At 45.7% G+C, this 18,972-nt stretch overlaps 2 protein-coding genes across 2 annotated transcripts; one reads left to right on the plus strand and one right to left on the minus strand.

The window, feature by feature from the left end:
* Window positions 1-2,922: 2,922 nt before the first annotated feature.
* On the plus strand, window positions 2,923-14,917 carry LOC308277865 (lysozyme-like protein 1; the record flags this gene model as incomplete). The annotated part of the gene is made up of 4 exons (XM_080717265.1): window positions 2,923-3,064; window positions 3,618-3,773; window positions 13,765-13,843; window positions 14,848-14,917. The coding sequence occupies exons 1-4, from the start codon at window positions 2,926-2,928 to the stop codon at window positions 14,915-14,917; spliced, it is 444 nt and encodes a 147-aa protein (XP_080573391.1). The 5' UTR covers window positions 2,923-2,925.
* Window positions 14,918-15,652: 735 nt separating this feature from the next.
* Window positions 15,653-17,895, minus strand: LOC308277630 (melanoma-associated antigen D1-like; the record flags this gene model as incomplete). Its single annotated transcript, XM_080716897.1, is given in 4 exon segments — window positions 15,653-16,427; window positions 16,429-17,389; window positions 17,392-17,415; window positions 17,418-17,895. Coding segments are annotated over 4 exon segments (2,214 nt in total). The 5' UTR covers window positions 17,872-17,895.
* Window positions 17,896-18,972: the final 1,077 nt, after the last annotated feature.

An 18,972-nucleotide genomic window follows, 5' to 3' on the forward strand; every position in this document is an offset into this window, starting at 1 on the left:
TGTGTGTGCGTGTGTGGGGGGGTGGGGGGGTGTGTTACGAGGTTGAACTTGAGGACATTCTATCTTCAAGCTATACCCCTTTTTATTTTTTATTCATTTATTTACTTGTTTATTTTGTGATACTGGGGATGGAACCCAAGGGCATTCTACCTCTGAGCTACACCCTCAGCCCTATTTACTTTTACTCTTTTATTTTTGAAACAGGGTCTCACTGAGTTGCAAAGGGCCTCACTAAGTAACTGAGGCTGTCTGCGAAACACGATCCTCTGGTCTCTGTCTCCCGAATGCTGGGACTACAAGCATATGCCACCACGCCCGGCTATTTTTTGTTTTGAAATAGGGTCTTGCAAGGTGGTCGAGGGTCTTGATGAGTTGCTACCCCTCAGGATCCTCCTGTCTCAGCCTCCCTGCTACTGGAATTGCAAATAGCAACATGACCCCCAGCTTTATTTACATTATTAGCAGATAAAATTTAAGAAAATATGATGATTTGTTATATGTATCCAACAGTAATCTTTTGCTTAGATCTATTTATCCCAATTAGAATTAATTTCAAATGTGTCACTACATCTGAGCACGAAAATAAAGGGGACTTTGAAGCCATTTATGTTGATTCACAGTGTATTACACCAAAAATAGTGAAATTATGCTACTTCACTAAAAACATCTCCTTAATGGTGATGTAATTGCAGCAAAGAAATGCTGTGCTGCTAAGAAGATTTTAAGTGTTGATTTCACCTCTATCTCAGTTTTTAAAATTTGTTCTTTGTACATTTATAATTTCTGCAGCATACTGGTTCAGAAGCACAAGCATGATAGACCTGACGGGAGCTGCTCCCTTTCCTTGTTGATGGGATTGGGGATACAGCTGAGAGCTGCTCTAGGGAAGCGATCTTACTTCCTGGGAGGCCCTGCCCAAGTTGTGCAGTGAGGAGGGCTGTGAGAAGGAAAGAAGGAAGAAAGAGGCCAGGCCAACCCAGGCTGCAGGTACCACCCGCTTCTAAAGCGGGCATGCGGGCTATTACGGCCTTACGTCCTAAGAATTAGAATTCTAGAATCTCCGGGCAGCTGGAAACAAAGAAGGTAAGAATTCTTCTCTCTCTAAGACTCTGAAGAGAGGTCTCCAGTAAGGAAAGGATCGCTTGTGCCTTGTAGGAATCAGAGATGGCTGCGGGGGCTGCAGGACGCTCCTGTGAGCTGCCAGTCACTCACTGAGTAAGTGGGGCTGGGTTCCTCCAGGTGCTCACTAAGAACGCCGCCTCTGGGGCAGGCGCCAGGCATCTGCCTTTGCAATCAGACCCAAATCACCCCATGAAGCCACCTGTCCCAAAGAACCAGCAATGGCAGCCGAGGCCCGGGAGAGGCTCAGCACTGTGCTTGGGGTACCGGGCTGTGCTCATGCTCTGGGTCGTTAGAGACATGTGGATCTAAGGCCAGGGATGGAAAATAACTTAATTTGTATACTCTGCATCCCAAACCTTGCTTACCTGCCTCTGCGAGCCTAGTGTGATGCTATACCGGCATGCTTTTTCAGTAAGGCGCCAGATATTATGTATATTTGGGCCTTGTGGCCTATATGATCTCTGACACAACTATCCAACCTCGCCACTCTAGCAGCCATAGACAGCATATTACAAGTGGTGAGGCTGGCTCCACCACAGCTTCCTTCCAGAAGCAGCCTCGTCTGCTGACCCTTGCTATTCAGAAGTATGTTGTTGTGACTTTAGACCCCATAGAATGATTGTCTGCCTGATTCGATACTCATCCTTGTTTTTAGCCTAGCCTCTTAATTGGGTAATTTAGCCCAATAGAGAAACCAGTACCTCAAGCAGTTGGTAAGCCGGTATGGAACATACTACAAGATGGAAAGCTGTGCTGCGCCCATTTCCTGAGCGATTGGCCCTCATCCCTTCAAGCTCGCTCCATTGCTTACCCTTTGACAGGAAGCATCTGTCAAAGACCAAGAGACAGCTCTTGCTCTATTTTCATTGTGTGTGTGCCTGAGTGTGTGTGTGTGTGTGTGTGTGTGTGTGTTGTTTGTGTGTGGCACTGGGGATTGAGCCAGGGTCATTCTACCTCTGAGCTACATCCCCAGCCTATTTTATTCTTTATTTTGAAACAGAGTCTTGCTAAGTTGCAGAAGGCCACCCAAGTTACTGAGGCTGGCCTCGAGCCTGAGTTCTTCCTGTCTCAGCCTCCTAAGTACTGGCATCACAGGCATGCCCACCACACCTGGATACTCCCACTTTAAGTAATCCTTTGGGGTCTCTTTATGGCCCCTCCCCTCCACTCAGCATGATCCACTTCTAATTAACTGTCTGCATCCGTCCCCACCAGACAGTAGGGAGGACCCAGAAAAACATCACATCTGTCATATAAGACAAAAGATTGATATTTTTAAAGCCCTTTCATAATTGGAAAAGCACCAAGAAAAGAGAATGAAAGAAAGAGAAGGTACTCTATTTTCTCCCTTCAGTAAATCGCAACAGGAACCCAGGAGTTGCTCACATAGACACAGACACGTGACTGTTTGCCTCTGACTGCAATGTGACCTGTTTCTACATATGGAGAAAAAGAATCACCTCTTGTTTTTGTTTTTTTTTTTCTATTTATAAAGGTAAAGTGGGAATCCTAGAAATGTCCCTGTGATTTCCACCCAGGTGTCAATGAAGGCAGGTTCATTTCTTTGCGTTCCTGATCCCGGGAAAACAGTGTTGACTACAGAACAGCCCAGCTCTTCTGCACTAGTGCCCTTCAGCGTGCCTCTGTCTGAATTATTATTCCCTGACGGAGGTCCCGAATGGTTTAAAGTGATGCAGTCCCTGCCCCAGGCTGCAGCTGCCATGTATCGCAATCTTGGGAGGAATCAAGATGGTCTGACCGCCCTTCTGATCTTTGGCAGGTCGGCCTCCAACAGGATTGGGGATGAAGGCTGCTGGTATCTTGGCCCTGATTGGCTGCCTGGTCACTGTCGCAGACTCCAAAATCTACACTCGCTGTAAACTGGCAAAAATATTTTCGAGGGCTGGCCTGGACAATTATGAGGGTTTCAGCCTTGGAAACTGTAAGATTTCTTCCTCCCTAGTCTCCTGTCGTTGGCCTCGCCTGGGAGACGTTGCATCTGTGCTCCTCCCTCCTGGCATTCAGTTGTTTTAAGTGTGATGCTGGGGACTGAACACGGGGATTCTACCTCTGTGGCTACATCCCCAGCCCTATTTTTTAGTTTTTTGTTTTGTTTTAAAACAGCATCTTGCTAAGTTTCTGAGGGCCTTGCTAAGATGCTGAGGCTGGCCTGGAACCTGTGAGCCTCCTGTCTCGCCTCCCAGGTCCTGGGGTTGCAGGCTGGCTGCGGGGGCCATGCACTCCTACACTCCTGGCTGCTCTCCCTCCCCTGCCCCTTTCCCTGGAGGCCTGCGCTTATGAGGCGGCCAGCAACGGGAGGGGCAGTAGGGCCACCCAAGCTGGCCTTGTGAGGGGACCCCTAGGGTGAGCGGGGTCCATGCCTGCCATTCCCACCTCTCCTGTGCCCCCCAGGCTGACTGGGAAAGCGCAGTGGCTGACACACACCAGCCCCAGGGCCAAGCTAGACACCGGCCTCACGGAACTTGTTCCTACAGGGATCTGCATGGCGTACTATGAGAGCCGCTACAACACCACGGCGCAGAAGGTGCTGGATGATGGGAGCATCGACTATGGCATCTTTCAGATAAACAGCTACACGTGGTGCAGGGACTCCAGGCTGCAGAAGAACCACTGCCATGTGGCCTGCTCAGGTACCGTGGGGAAGGGGGAAGGGGGTCCACCCATCGTCCTCCAGGACAAAGGCAAGCAAGCTCCATCGTGTGAGAGCCGCCCTAAAACCCGAGTTCAGATTTGCAAGTAGGTCTGTTGCTGGCCAATCTGTTTTCTTTCTTTCTTTCTTTCTTTCTTTCTTTCTTTCTTTCTCTCTCTCTCTCTCTCTCTCTCTCTCTCTCTCTCTCTCTCTCTCTCTTTCTTTCTTTCTTTCTCTCCTTCTTCTTTCTTCTTTTTGGATACTGGGGATTGAACCCAGGGGTGTTCTACCTCTGAGATACACTCCCAGCCCTATTTTTTATTCTTTTTTTTTAAACAGGGTCTCTCAGAGTTGCAGAGGGCCTAAGTACCTAAAGCTAGCCACGAACCTGTGACCCTCCTGTCTTAGCCTCCCAAGTACTGGGATCATAGTACTGGGATCACCACACCCAGCAAGGTCAGTCTATTTACTCGATGCTTCCCCGATGTGAAATGACCCTGTGGCCTGCTTGTCCTAAAGATAATATATCCCTTTAGGACAGATTTTGTCCATCAGCCAGGAAAGTAGAAAATAACCTTTCTGCTCTTTCATATATAGAGACATTTCATATATATTTTTTAAAGGAAGAAAAGTGGGTTTTTTTGGTATTGGGAATTGAACCCAGGGAATTTCTACCTCTGAGCTATACTCCTGACCTATATTTACTTTTATTTTTTAATTTTAAAACAGAGTCTCAGAGCCAGGCATGGTGATGCACGCTTGTAATCCTAGCATTTGGGAGGCTGAGACAGAAGGATCATGGTTCGCAGACAGCCTCAGCTACTTAGTGAGGCCCTTTGCAATTCAGTGAGACCCTGTTTCAAAATAAAGAATAAAAAACAGGGCTGGAGGTATAGCTCAGAGGTAGAATGCTCCTGGGTTCTATCCCCACTACCACAAAAATAAATAAATAAAATAAAACAGAGTCTCACTAGGTTGCTGAGGCTGGTCTTGAATTTATAATCCTCCTGTCTTGGCCTCTAAAGTTCTGAGATTACAGGTGTGCACCAATCCCCAAGCCCAGGAGAAAGCTTTTAGTCAGCTCCTTTCATAAGCAACTCATTCAGGGGCAGTTTTGTGCTTCTTTTTGTGGACTGCAACAAATAAATACATTTTACATTTCTGAAACAGTAGAAATTAAACTAGAATTAACTTCCAACTCCTCTACTTTATCCACTCAAGAATGGTGGCACACGCTTGTCATCCCAGCATTCGGGAGGCTGAGACCGGAGGATCGCAGTTCGCAGACAGCCTCAGCTACTTAGTGAGGCCCTCTGCAACTCAGTGAGACCCGGTTTCGAAATAAATATTAAAAAAAAAAAGTAGGGCAGAGGGTGTAGCTCAGAGGTAGAATGACCCTGGGTTCCATCTCCAGACCTGCAAAAAAAAAAAAAAAAAAAAAAAAAAAAAAAGCACATGTGTATTTTTTTTTTTTTTTTTTTTTTGGTGGTACTGGGGGTGGAATGCAGAGGCTTTCTACCTCCAGGCTATTCTCCCAAACCTATTTTACACTTTATTTGGAAACAGGGTCTCACTAAGTTGCTGAGAGACTCAGTAGGCTGGCTTCGAACCTGTGTGAGCCGCCTGTCTCAGCCTCCCAAGCGCGGGATTATAAATGTGTGCCACCACGCCCGGCAGGTGTACATTTTTGAGAATAATAAATATACTAGATATGAATTCCTTTTTTTTTGGTGGTGGTGGTGCTAGGGTTCCTGGAAGTCCTTCTACCTCTGGGCTACACTCCCAGAACTATTTTATACTTTTTATTTGGAAACAGGATCTCTTAAGCCAGCGCGGCTGGCTCTGAACCTGCGCGATCCTCCTGTCTTCGCCTCCCAAGCGCAGGGATTACAAGCGTGCGCCACCACACCCAGTTTATGAATTCCTCTTTACATAGCTGTTACACAATGTATGCTTAGACAGAGTTAAACACACGACCACAAACTGGTGTGGGCTTCAAAGGAAAGTGTGATATCATTAAGATAATCATGGAAACTTCTGCAGAACCAAGGATATTTGGCCTGAGACTTGGAGGAAAGACAGTATTTGGCTCTTGAGAGAGAATAGTCATTCTAGACAAAGGGTACAGCAGAAGCCGGGAGTGGGGAAGTGTAGGCTGCGGTCAGGGAGCCGAGCCCTCGGGCGTGAGGAGGAGGAGGCCAGGAAGCTTGAGTGGTGTTAAGGCCGGGAAGTAAAACGTCCTGGGCCCTGGAGTCCTGGAGGCCGCCATGCGGGAGCAGGGTCCTGGGCCGTGGCCTTGGGACATGTATGTCCCCCGCTCCCTCTGCTCTTCTCCCCACCATCATGTCCTAAGGACCATAGCACCTGCTTCTGCTTGGCAGCAGCATAAAATGAAACGTGTACACATGGACCACAATTTTCAAAACTTCAAGCAGAAAAAAAAAAACAACCTGCGTCTAAGTCATTGTCATCAGGTATTCAGATCCTAGTTGGAAAGGCCGACTGCTGTTCTGTCTTGCACAGCGCCAGGGAAAGCCAGGCTGAGGTGCCTGGACCACCAGAGGGTCATCAGCACCTGGGTGGTGACCTGCCTTTGGAGACCATGACCATTTGTGTTCACTGCAGACTCCTTTCTGCAATAGGAAGCAATAAAGGTCAGTTGATTTAATACTTCCTAAGAAAGATCACTCGCCCGGGAGCAGGGGCACACACCTGTAATCCCAGTACTTGGGAGGCTGAGACAGGAAGATAACAGGTCAGGGGACAGCCTCAGCAACTTGTGTGACCCTGTTTTTTTTGTTTTTTTGTTTTTTTGTTTTTTTGTTTTTTTGGGTTTTTTTTTTTTTTTTTGGTGGTACTGGGGTTCCTGGAAGCCCTCCTTCCTCCGGGCTACACTCCCAGACCTATTTTATATTTTTGAAACAGGGTCTCTTACGCCAGCACGGCTGGCTTCGAACCTGCGCGATCCTCCCGTCTCCGCCTCCCAAGCGCGGGGATTACAAGCGTGCGCCACCACGCCCGGCTGTGACCCTGTTTTGAAATAAAAATTAAAAAGGGCTGGGAGGGTAGCTTGGAAGTACAATGCCCCTGGGTTCAATCCCCAGTACTAAAAAGAAAAAGAAAAGAAGAAAGGAAGGAAGGATTGATCTGCAAGTGAAATATAAGACAGATTAAAGGAGAGTCATTAAAACGCCCCTTCAATTGCTGAGGTAAGAGATACGAAGTCCGACGAGGCTGTGAGGTGGAGACGGGGCACGGGACAGCTGTGGCGCTGGCTCTTCTAGAATGGAGCCCAGGAGGGCAGAGAGGTCTTTAATTTCACTCACTGCTGTATCCTCACTGCCTACAACGTGCCTGGCCGTTGCCAGTGCTCAATAAATACGTACTAAATACAAGAATGGAGAAGAAGCAAAGGTGAAGCCAGAGAGTCATAACACAGTCTATGCGAGCAGAAAATAGACCGTGCTTTAATTTCATTTTGCTACAAGATAATCAGTGCATAGGCTTGGATGCATGAATGATGGACCCGTGTATTCGTTTATCTAGTGAGTTGCCCGTATCTACAGTAACAGGAACGATCATGCTCTCCCGAGGCAGGCCACCGTGCTGATCAGCCCTCTGTTTAGAACACTCCTTTCCTGTGCCAAAGTCCACCTCCTTCTTCCTTTAATCCTACTCTTTTATTTCTTCTGGGTTTATTCATAACAATTTTTTCTACCTTTTGTTGTTGAAATAATTTTAATTGATACATTATGCTTACACACAACAGTGAGATTCGTTGTTATATATTTTTAATGCATTCATGTAATTTGGTCGAATTTGCTGTATTTTATGCTTAGAAACATATGGTCTGCAACCAATTTGTCTCCAGTTTCTTAACCTGTGCAATAAGCCACTCAGTACCTTTGCTATAGTGTGACTTCCTGGTGCTCCCCTGCCTGGGTGCGTCTCATTACCTTCCCCAAGAGCTTCCCCTGCACGCTTCAGTTAAATGTGGCAATTACACATGGGCAGTGACCTGCATTTTTACTATTTTTGCTTTAGACACTTATCTTTTAGATAGATTTTTTTTTAATGAGGAGATAGTTCTCATCACATTTGTTACATATTTGCCATTTCTAGCACTCTTCCATGCCCTCAGAGGACTTGTTCGGGCAGGTGGTTGAGATGCACCATTTCCTTTCAGTCTAAAAGCCTAGCTGTGGTTACTGATGCTGAGTGGAATTCCACTAGGAAGGACCCACTCAGCTTTGTTGGTCTGAAAATAGCTCTAGTTCATTTTTATTTTGAAGGTGTGTGTATATATACATATATATGTGTGTGTACATGTTTACTTCTGTATGCGTATACCATATATACATACATATGGTATAACACACACATAAAATTCTAAGCTAATAAGGTTTGTTTTCCTCTAAAGTTGTTAGAGATAGCCCATTGTTTTCTGGGTTGCTTCATTAATAATAAAAGTCAGTGAGTTTTTTTGTTTTAACATATAATGTGTCTTTTGTTTTCTAGTTGCTTTTAAGGTTTTCTCCATATCACTGATTTTGTTTATCTCACAAATATCACACATAGTCATTAACATTTGGTATCCCTAGGTTACAATGTTCATTACATTTGGAAATTTTTCAGCCATTCTTTCTTCAAATATTTTCTTTTCTTTTTTCCTTCTAGGATTCTAATGACACATACATTGGATTGTTGGTGTTTGTTCACAGGTCACTAACATGTTGTTGTTGTTGCTGCTGCCGCTGTTGTTATTATTGCTGTCCTTCCTCCTCCTCCTCCTCCTCCTCCTCCTCCTCCTCCTCCTCCTCCTTCTTCTTCTTCTCCCTCTTCTTTTGTTAATCTTTTTCCATCTCTGTTTTATTTCCAATAGTTTCCATTGCTGTATCTTCAAGTTCTCCAAACTTTTTTTTCTGCAGTGCCTAATCCATTAAACTCATCAATGGATGTTTCAGATATCACATTTTATTCAGTGTTAGGTAATTCTTCTATCTTTTCTCCTGTTATCTGTTTAATACTTTAAGTCCTCAACATAGATACGCCTATCTTTCAGCACTGTTTTAAATTTCCTATCTGCTAATTCAGTCAGTTGTATCGTTTCTGGATCTTTCCATTGACTGATCCTTCTCCAGATTACCAGTCACGTTTTCATGCCCCTCTGCCTATGTAATATTTTTTTGTTGGCTGGTGGGCACTATGCCCACCCTTCCCATGCCCAGTTACTGTGTCAGCCAAGGGCTCGGTGGTAGCCCTGCCCTGGTTCCTGATGCTCTTATTCCAGGTAGCTTTGTAAAGTTATTCTTCTCTACGAGTTCCAGTTGCCATGGCCTTTGCTCGGTCTCCCCTGGATTGCCACCCCCTGCCTGGTTCCACCTCCTCGTGTCTTCTGAGCAGAAAGCCATGGAATTCCTGAATCAGATTGTTTTCTTTCTCTCAACAATCATGACCCTGTGAGGCCAGTTGTCTGATATCTAAAATATCTTTTTCACATATTTTGTTCAACTTTCTAGTTGCATACAGGAGGCCAAAAAAACCATACTCCATCATGGATGTGATCGACTTTACATGCAATTTTCTGCTTTAATATTGTTTAATGTAATTCCAGTGAAGGAAGTCTGGAGGAATGTGGATCTGCAAGATGATCTTTGATTCTAGGAAATTAAAGTGTTCAATGTTTTATGGTTAGAGGTGTAAGGACATTTGTTTCCTAATCATTATAAGAGCATGAGGTTTTAGGGTCTGCTCTAAGATAGAAAACGGGAGGTTGGTTTTATATCCTAATCACTCCTCAGTCCCTGGCCTTCCTCAGCCTCAGGCCAGAGAGACTTTATTATAAACAGGTCATTCTGCTCCTGTTTTACAGAAGTAGTTACGTTTTTCATGGGAACCTGAGAACAAGTTAACATTCAGGTTTATATATAAGGATATTATGTGATATTTGTATAGCACAGAAGCACCTCATTTCTGAAATTATACAATATCTTATTCCAAAATGTATTCCTAAAATTCCTACCTACTTTTCTCAAAATAATTCAGCAGAATTTTTTTTTCAGTACTAGGGGTATTATGCAGGGGCATTCTACCTCCAAGCCAGCTCTATTTTTTATTCTTCTTTATTTTTGAAACAGGGTCTCAGTGAGTTGCAAAGGGCCTCACTAAGTAGCTGAGGCCAGCCGCGAACTGCAGTCCTACTATCTCAGCCTCCCAAATGCTGGGGTTATAAGCGTGCACCACCACGCCCATCTTAGAATTTTTAAAATGCATTTACTGTGGTTTGCATGTGCTCCCTCAATACGCCTGTGTTGAAATTCATGTGTGAAGGGTGTTTGGTGATGGTGCCCTTTGGAAGATAATTTGGATTTAATGAGATGGTGAGGATGGAGCCTCCTGATGGCATTAGTGCCTCTATACAAGGAAAAAGGGAAACCTGTGAAAACAGCCTTGGTTCTTCTTTCCACATCTGCCGTCTGCCGTGTCACGATGCTGTAAAAAAGGCTCACCAGATGCTGGGCAGGTGTGGACACCATGCCCTTGGGCTTTCCAGAGTCCATAATCATGAATCAAATAAACTTCTATTATTATAAGTTATCTGATCTCAGGCATTTTGTTATAACAACAAAAAGTGGACTAAGATAATGTATGTACAAGTTAAACGTGTACATACATACATAAACGTAAATATATATACAAAGTGTATATATAAAATTTCTGATGGAATAGCCATCTCTGTTTTCCTCCAGTAGTCACAAGCTTCATTAAATAAAAGGTGTTTCTGGGTGTGGTGGCACATCCCTGTAATTCCAGTACTTGGGAGGCTGAGACAGAAGGATCTGAGGTTCCAGGACAATCTCAACAGCGTAACAGACTCTCAGCAACCGAGCAAGACCCTGGTTTCAAAACAAAAACTAAAAATGGCTGGTGGTGTAGCTTGGACATAAGAATGCCCCAGTTTGATCCCCAGTACCAATAAATAAATAAGTAAATAAATAAATAAATGCAAATATTAAGGAAAAGAAGGTGATTGCTGACTTCTGTATTCTGTCATCTATCCCATTTGTATTAGTTTTACTTCTACTCAGTCTGGTAGCTGAGTTGACCTTCATTCCTTCAGAGAGGTGAAAGAGAAGCAAACCATGGGCATGGCAATTATAATTCAGTTGGGAGGCAGGAGGATGCTGGGGGGAGAGAGGCTTTGAGAAGGAGCTAACAACTGAAGACACACAGTTCTTTTTGCATAGCATGTTGTTTTCTGTTATTGGGTTTGGGGGCATAGAATAAGGCTCTTCACTCCAGCACAGTCATCATCTTCGACTGGGCAGAATTGTCTATTTAAAGTAAATTGGGCAGAAACAATTACTGGCTTGAATCCTTTTGAAAACCAGGGTCTTCCTCATCTCCGCCTCTCTGCTGCCCCCTTGTGGCAGCGTCATCGCGTTTAACATCGCTGCCTTCTGTTGGGTTCCCTGGCTTCCCAGCCCCACCTTCCTGAATACACTTCCTCAAGCAAGTTCAGTCATATCTGACTAGTACTTTTGAAACATCTCAAATGTGTAAAAATGCTATAATAAAATCCAGAAGCTGCTTTAAAAAAAAGCTTCATTGAGCTCTGACAAATCAAAGCTGTATATATTTAGGATGTACAGTGGCATATGTCTACATTGTGGAATGGTTTCCACAATCAAGTCATCAACACATCATTGCCTCATGTAGTTAATTTTAAAGTGTGTGTGTGTGTGTGTGTGTGTGTGTGTGTGTGTGTGTGTGTGTGATGAGAACACTTAAGATCAGTTCAGTATTATCTACTCTAGTCATGATGCTACACACTAGATCCCAGAAGTTATTTGCCTTATAATGGACAGTTCGTACCTTTTGATCAACATCTTGGTGTTTCCTCTACCCCCAATCCCTGGCAGCCACTGTTCTACTCTTTGCTTCTATGCCTCGACTCTTTTTACTCTATGTAAGTGAGGTCATCTGAATTTGTCTTTCTGCCTCTCATTTCCCTCACTTGGCAAAGTGTCCTCCAGTTTTGTTGGTATCCAACTTTCAAGATTTTCTTCTTCTTCATAGTTGAACAATATTTCATTATGTAGATGTAAACATAATACATAATAAATAATATGTAATAAATAACAAAATAGTTTATTATATATAATGTATATATAAAATGGGCATTTTCTTTACTAATTTATAGATCAATGGACATAAGTTAAATAGTCAAAAGTGATGTGGGTAATGACTACCAGATTGGATAATATAGGTCTTTTTTTTTTTTTTTTTTTGCAGTACTGGGGATGGAGCTACACCCCCAGCCCTATTTTTTCAATCTTTCATTTTTTTGAAACAGGGTCTCACTGAGTTGTGAAGGGCCTCACTAAGTAGCTGAGGCTGTCCCAACCGAGATCCTCCTATCTCAGCCTCCTGAATGCTGAGATTACAAACGTGCGCCACCACGACCAGCTTTATGACTTGACATGTTTTTACAATATCAGGAATATAACATCATATTGGGAATGTTTACTAACTATCCTGTGAAAACATGATTTCAGATCCCCTTACTTTTTTATAGGTATAATTATTGATTTCAGTTCCTCCTTATTTCATTCTATTAAGGTATAGTTATTAATTTGAACATCCTTAAGTGTGAGGCTACAAGATTATTTTTTATTTTAAGTCTTATAAACTAACCTACAGAAAACACTTTGGAAATCACTTACAGTCACGATTAGTTGCTTAGGATAGATCAGAGAGAAGTTAACCAGGTGAAAGGACAGGAATTCTCCAAGGCTCTGACACCTGCTGCCACATTGCTTCCCTGAAAAGTTGAATTCTTTGTTCTCCACCAGCAAGTACCCCAGGGTGCCCCTCTCATCTAGGCTTTGTTGTCTCAGTTCTCTAAGAAGTCTTTGCTTCATTGATCAATAAAAATGCTATCACATGGTTGTATTTTTCTGTTCCTGATTGGTGTTCATGATGTTCATGAACATGGGCCACCCAAATCCTCCACTGAGGGAAGACAGTTTCCCCCACTGAATCTTCATAAAGAGCAGACAGACCACTGCTAGTTTAGCTGCAGAGAGTTGCCTCATCCTTGGTGTGCCCTTCTGGCAAGCCTGCACCCAGGGACTGAGTGAGGTAGAGGTAAAAAACAAAAAACAAACAAACAACAAAAAAAAAAAACCCACAGCCATCTGAGGCCAGGTTGGACAACTCTGACAGGCAGGATTCACCCCAGAGTTCATGGTCAGGTTGACTGGTTTTTCATTGATCTTACAAGTGGACATCTCTTCCACCTGTACAGTCCTGCTTCCCCTTCATTTTTTTTTACATATGTAAATCTCTTTTCTTTTTTGGTACTTGATTGATCCTAGGGGGCATTCTACCAACAAGCTATACCCCTGGCCCTTTTACTTTTTTATTTTGAAACAGGATCTCATTGAGTTGTTGAGGCTGACCTTGAACCCCTACAATTCTCCTGTCTCAGCCTCCCACATATTAGAGCATCTGCTCTTGGAGAATCCAATTGCACAAGACGTGATGCTGGGCTTTTCATAGTTATTTAATTTTTTCTGTCATATTTGTGTTGAGAAAGACCTTGAGGTCTCTTCTGGGCAAGAACTAAAGAACGCTGATATAAGTGAATATGCAATCAAAGATTTGTTTGTTTGAAGCAATAGAAAAAGTAATAAAGCTTGTTGCATTTGGCTTAAAATTTAAAATTTTATGCATGTGAAAAACACCTTGGATAAACTTTTTAAGATGGCAGAGACTGGAAAACTCTGGTAGACAAGTTAAATATTTACCTATAAAGAGTACTCACATGTCCAACTAACTCAAGCAGAAAAAAACATTGTATTGTCCTGTTTTAAAAGTCATGGAACTTTCAAATCTCAGATTCCAAAAGCAGAGAGAAAAGTAAAGAAACCTGGTCTGAGGTCCCCAGACAGGAGAGCCCCAGCTAATCCTGTGCCCCCCTCTTACAGCCTTGGTCACCGATGACCTCACAGACGCAATTATTTGTGCCAAGAAGATTGTTAAAGATACACAAGGGATGAACTATTGGTAAGAGTATTTCCCTAGGAGACTCATGATGGCCTGGGCAGAACCACCGTGTCTCCTCATCCTGAACGTGGTGGCTTCAGAGACCGGCCTCTGCAGAGTGGCCCAGCGACACTGACGTGTCCTCATCTAAACTCTTGTGCATCTGTGTGCACAGTGAAAGGGAAGTGTGCAGGGGGGAGAGCTACTGAGTCAGGGAAATCTGCATTTTCATATGAAGATGTTCCAAACAATGGAAAAAGATATGTTTTTCTGTCTTTCTTCCTGGTGGGGAGGGAGGAGGCTGAACCCAGAGGCCTTCTACCTCTCAGCTACACTCCCAGCTCTTTTTTATTTTTATCTTGAAACAGTGTCCTGCTAAATTTCTGAGCATCTTGCTATGTTGCTAAAGCTGGCCTTGAACCCACAATCCTTGTCTCAGCCTCCCAAGCACTGGGTAACAGTAGTGCACAGCAAGGCCCAGCGAGGAGATGCTTTCTCGTGTGAGATGGGCAGGGTCACCCAGGCAGTACACCGGAGGGGGAGCATACCGTGAGCGTGCTCTGGATGTGGCCAAGACATTGGAGAGCCACAACCACGTTTGGTGGGAAAGAGAACAAGCAGAAAGGAGAGGAAAGCGGCCCCGGCTGGGCAGGCGGTGTGGCGGGAAGCTCCCTGGGCCATCACTTGCCCTGCTCCAGGTTTTCTCTGCGGTTGTGTTTCTAGTGATGTTGCTACCCAGGCCACCCACTTGGGGAATCCAGATTTTCAGAGATGTGGTTATTTAACCCGATGGCCTGCCCTTACAAAACGTGCTTACTTGTAGCTGAAGGCGAATAATGAGGTGGGGGCAATCAGGGAGAGAAGAGTCTTACCAAGGCAAGCATACAGAGGCCCAGGGACTCAGAAGCAGTGGGAACAAAACTCTGGGCGCGGCTGGTTGCCTTGCTGCATTCTCTGGGGGCTCGAGCCTGCGAATCCCGAGCTCATCACCTTTCCATCTGCTGTTTCTGCCTCCCCCTCCTCAGGCAGGCCTGGAAGAAGAACTGTGAAGGCAGAGAACTGTCCGAGTGGAAGAAAGGATGCGAGGTCTCCTGAACTGGACGCTAGACCAACGCCCCAGGATTTGTAACGAATGCCAGGAGTCTCCTGTCATCCTCTCCCTTCCCTTCCCAATATCCCCTCTTAGCATTGGAGAGAAAAAAATAAGCTATATTTTAAGAAAATAAATATTTCCATGTAAATGTCTTCACCCTAACTCAGTTTCAATTATGTCATAGTAGCGCTGAGTAAGACTTGAGAGATCGCCTCTGGAATGTCTCAGCTCCAGAGGAGCAAGGTTTCCTTTGGTGTGAGGAGTCCTGGTTCCTGTAGCTCTGAAATGGCTGCTTGTGGAGAAATGGGACTTCGACGGCAAGGAGAGCACTCGGTGGCCCCCTTCACAGGCCTGTGGCCAGAGTCTGCCCAGTCATTCCAGAGCATTCGGCCATTCTCCTAGTCGGTGGATATGCAGACTCTCCTCAGCCTGATACCTGCCAGAGAACACCTCTGCTTCCTCAGCAGAGTCCTGACAAGAACTCCAATGCGACCATATAGATGAAATTGTGCCTCTTTTTTTGTTCCACTTTGCAATTTCAACTTTTATTTCTGAATACCAAAACTTGACAGCACACAAGGAAAAATAGCCATAGAAAGAGAACAGCAAATAAGTTTATCTTGCATGCCACTTTTAATCAACAGGACGTGGCTCTCTAGATAGCTGTGTCTAGAAGGAATCCGAGGCTTCGGCCTCACTCAGGAAAGACTTGCAGCTGATGAGCAGTGTCGGACATCTCACTCGACCCAGAAGCAACCACTGGCACCAGAGTTGGTGGCGAAGTCGGCACTGCCTGTACCACCAGGGCCAATGATGGCAAACGGGATTCTGGACCACGGATCTCCGAAATCTCCTTCCTCATCCCAGTTGAGCAGCTCAAACTCGATGTCCTCCCAGCTCCAGGGCCCAGACACAGCCTCATCTCCGATCCCCATGCGGGTTCCTGCTTCAGCTCGGGCCTCGGCCTCAGCAGCAGCAGCAGCATCCACAGCCTCATCTGCAGCCTCCGTGAACTGGGCCGTCCAGTCACAAGGGTCTCTCTTCTGAACCTTGGCAATGAATCTCAACACTTTCATCTTGCAAGTCTCATGGTAAGAACGGAGGCCCCAGAGAAACTCGTACTCAGGAGGGTTGCTGTTGGGCACTCGTCTGTAGTCCAGGTATTTCTGCTTGACAAATTCATAAGTAAGAAGTTTTCTCAGATCTCCAAGGAGGGAATGTCTCACCCCAGAACGCAGTCCCATCTCGCGCAGTGCCTCCCAGAGGACAGCATCGCTGGCGCGGTTGCCATTCATGAAGATGATGCCCAGAATCACCAAGAGGAGACCCAGCTTGGGTGTGTCTTTGGTCGTTCCCAGTATGCCATCCAGGAACTCAGGAGTGCTGATGAGGATGTACAGATGTTCTACTTTGTCAGTTTCTTTCAATTGAATCCCAAATTTCTTCTCCAGGACAAAGCAAGCACGTTCAATTATTTCTGGGTAAACATCAGTGTATTCTCGGATGATATCTCAGCATTTCTGAACGCTTGATGGGCACCTTTGTGTAGTCTTTCAGCATCAGGCACTTGAGCAACTTATTTGTTCTTTCCTGAAGAAGGGCCACATCTCGGGGCTGAGGGGCACCCTGGTTCTGTGAGGCACACGAGTTGGAGGAGGGGCGCAGATTAGGCAAAGGGCACAGGTTCTGCCAGTCGGGTGGAATTGGCCAGTCGGTGGGAAACGACCAATCAGGTGGCAGTGGCCAGTCGGGTGGTAGAGGCCAATCGGGAGGGCTTTGCCAGTCTGGAGGGCCCTGCCATCCAGGTGGGGACTGCCATCCAGGTGGATTCTGCCAGGCCATTGGGTTTGGCCAGACAACAGGACCAGGCCAAACAATGGGGTTGGGCCAGATCATCGGGTTCTGCCAGATCACCGCGTTTGACCAGATCACCGGATTCTGCCAGGCAACTGGATTTTGCCAGGCTGGTGGGGTCTGCCTAGCTGGGGAGCTCTGCCATGCTGGTGGGGTCTGCCTGGCTGTCTGGTTCTGCCAGCCAGATGGGTTTTTCCATGCCAATGGGGTTTGCCAGAGCACATTAGGAGGTGCGCCAGGTGGGTTCTGAGTGGTCACTAGAACTGGTGCAGATCTCCAGGTCCCTGTAGCTGGCGGGGCCCGTCTCTGATCCCCACTGCTGTTTTCTTCGACATTCAAATTATTGACCTTGCGGGTCCTCTTGCCCCGAATTATAGTCCGGGACTCCAGATTCTGAGCCTGGGAACCATCTGCTAGTGTGTGCCCAGCTGCACCGTCAGGTTCAGAGACACCTGAGTTGGTCTCTAACTCAGCCTGGGAGGCGGCCACTGTGGCCTGGTTTACATTCTGGGGCTTTTTATCACCTGTAGAAGCCTTAGTGGTATTATTCCAGGCCTTGAAGCCTGTTTTAGGCCGGTTGCTGGCCATTTCCTTGACATTTGAAGACCAAGAGAAATTGTGCCCACCTTAGCAGTGGCATTCTGGCCTTAAAGGCCATTTCAGACTTGTTAGGAGCTAATTTGCCTGTGCTTGCTGCCTGAGAACAATCATAGGCGGCTCTTGGACCTTTCTGGGTAGCATTATGGGACTTAAAGGCTGCCTTAGGCTTGACACTGAGGACCTCCTTGGCATTATGTGCCTGAGAGAAACCATAGACACCATTTGGGCCCTTTGTGGAGGCATTCTGGGCTTTAGAGGCTGTCTTAGGCCTAGCTGCAGCTGCTGAGACCTGAATGTCAGCCATCTCATTGGCAGTTGGGGGCTGTGAACTCTGGGGACTCTCATTCAGCACGCTGGCAGCTGCTGTGGCCTGGCTGGCAGGTGGAGCCTCTGAGATCTGGATCGCCTCCATCAAGGTCTGCATAAGCAAGGTGCTGTCTTCAACAGAGGCATCCGCCTGGAAGCCGCGGAGGCCCGCGCCGCGGTCCGCTTTCTGAGCCATGGCTCCGGTCCCTCTGGCAAGAGCAGAGCCTTGCCTCAGGCCCCAACCCCGACTCAGAGGATCGGGATGGCAGTGCTTGGCTCTCCGTAGCCGCACTCTCTCCTTGTCCAGAAGAAAATGCCAGCGTGGCAGCCAAAATTGCACCTCTTAATGCCCGATGTCTGGAAACTTCCATTATTCCAACATCCATTTAAATGAAACCTATCAAATTAAAAAACCACTCTTAGCCAGCCTCAATACAAAGTCATTGTCAGCCTTAGACCTGCAGTCGTTATCAATTTGGACAAGAATCTGGTATCCTTCTAAAGGGTTTCTGATTGCAGGTAGCAGCTGACAGATATTCCCAAGATGCCTTCTGCTTCCTGGGGATGCTCCCTCCACATGATTAGCGGGTGGCACGAATCCTGCTGAGCCTCCTCTTGTCCTGATTTCTGATCACATGCCTCCTCCTGCTGGGGCAGTTAGTTGATGCCACCTTGTTCTCAATCTAGGTAACTTAGAGAATGAACTACAATGAGGTTTGTTAGAGAAATGGTCACACCAACAAACAAATTACCCACTTGGATAGAAGCTCCCACTGGGCAGGGTGAGGGACACCGATATGACCTGCAAGACCCCCGCCCTCCCCACGCTTTCTGCCCGCTGGGCAGGTATCACGGCAGGCTTTGCTTCCTGTCCACTGGCTTCAATTGCATGTGTAAGCTCTGAAAAAACCTTCAAAAATAAATTATAATCATATTATCCTGGAACAATCTGCAGGCATTATAAGCCATAGGGGAAAAGAACTTTTGAAACTCATGTCAGAATTGTAAAATAATTCTACAAGATGACGGGAGAAAATGTGAAAAATACAAGACCTTGTAATATGCACTAAATCAATATTCTGTATTTATAGAAGCCCATAAATATACATTTTCACTATTATTGTCCAGCCACCCATTTGTCTTGCAGTCCCCATTCTTAGCCAGGCCTTCTGCTTCATTTAAACCAGTGGCACCACGTTAATGCATGAGGTTGGCATGGACTTGGTGCCAGCCATTCAGAGACAAGGGGAAAGATGAGAAAAACCACGAGGCCAACTCCAAACAACTCAAGGTAATG

Source organism: Muscardinus avellanarius, assembly GCF_963383645.1.
Source record: "Muscardinus avellanarius genome assembly, chromosome: 20".
NCBI lineage: Eukaryota > Metazoa > Chordata > Mammalia > Rodentia > Gliridae > Muscardinus > Muscardinus avellanarius.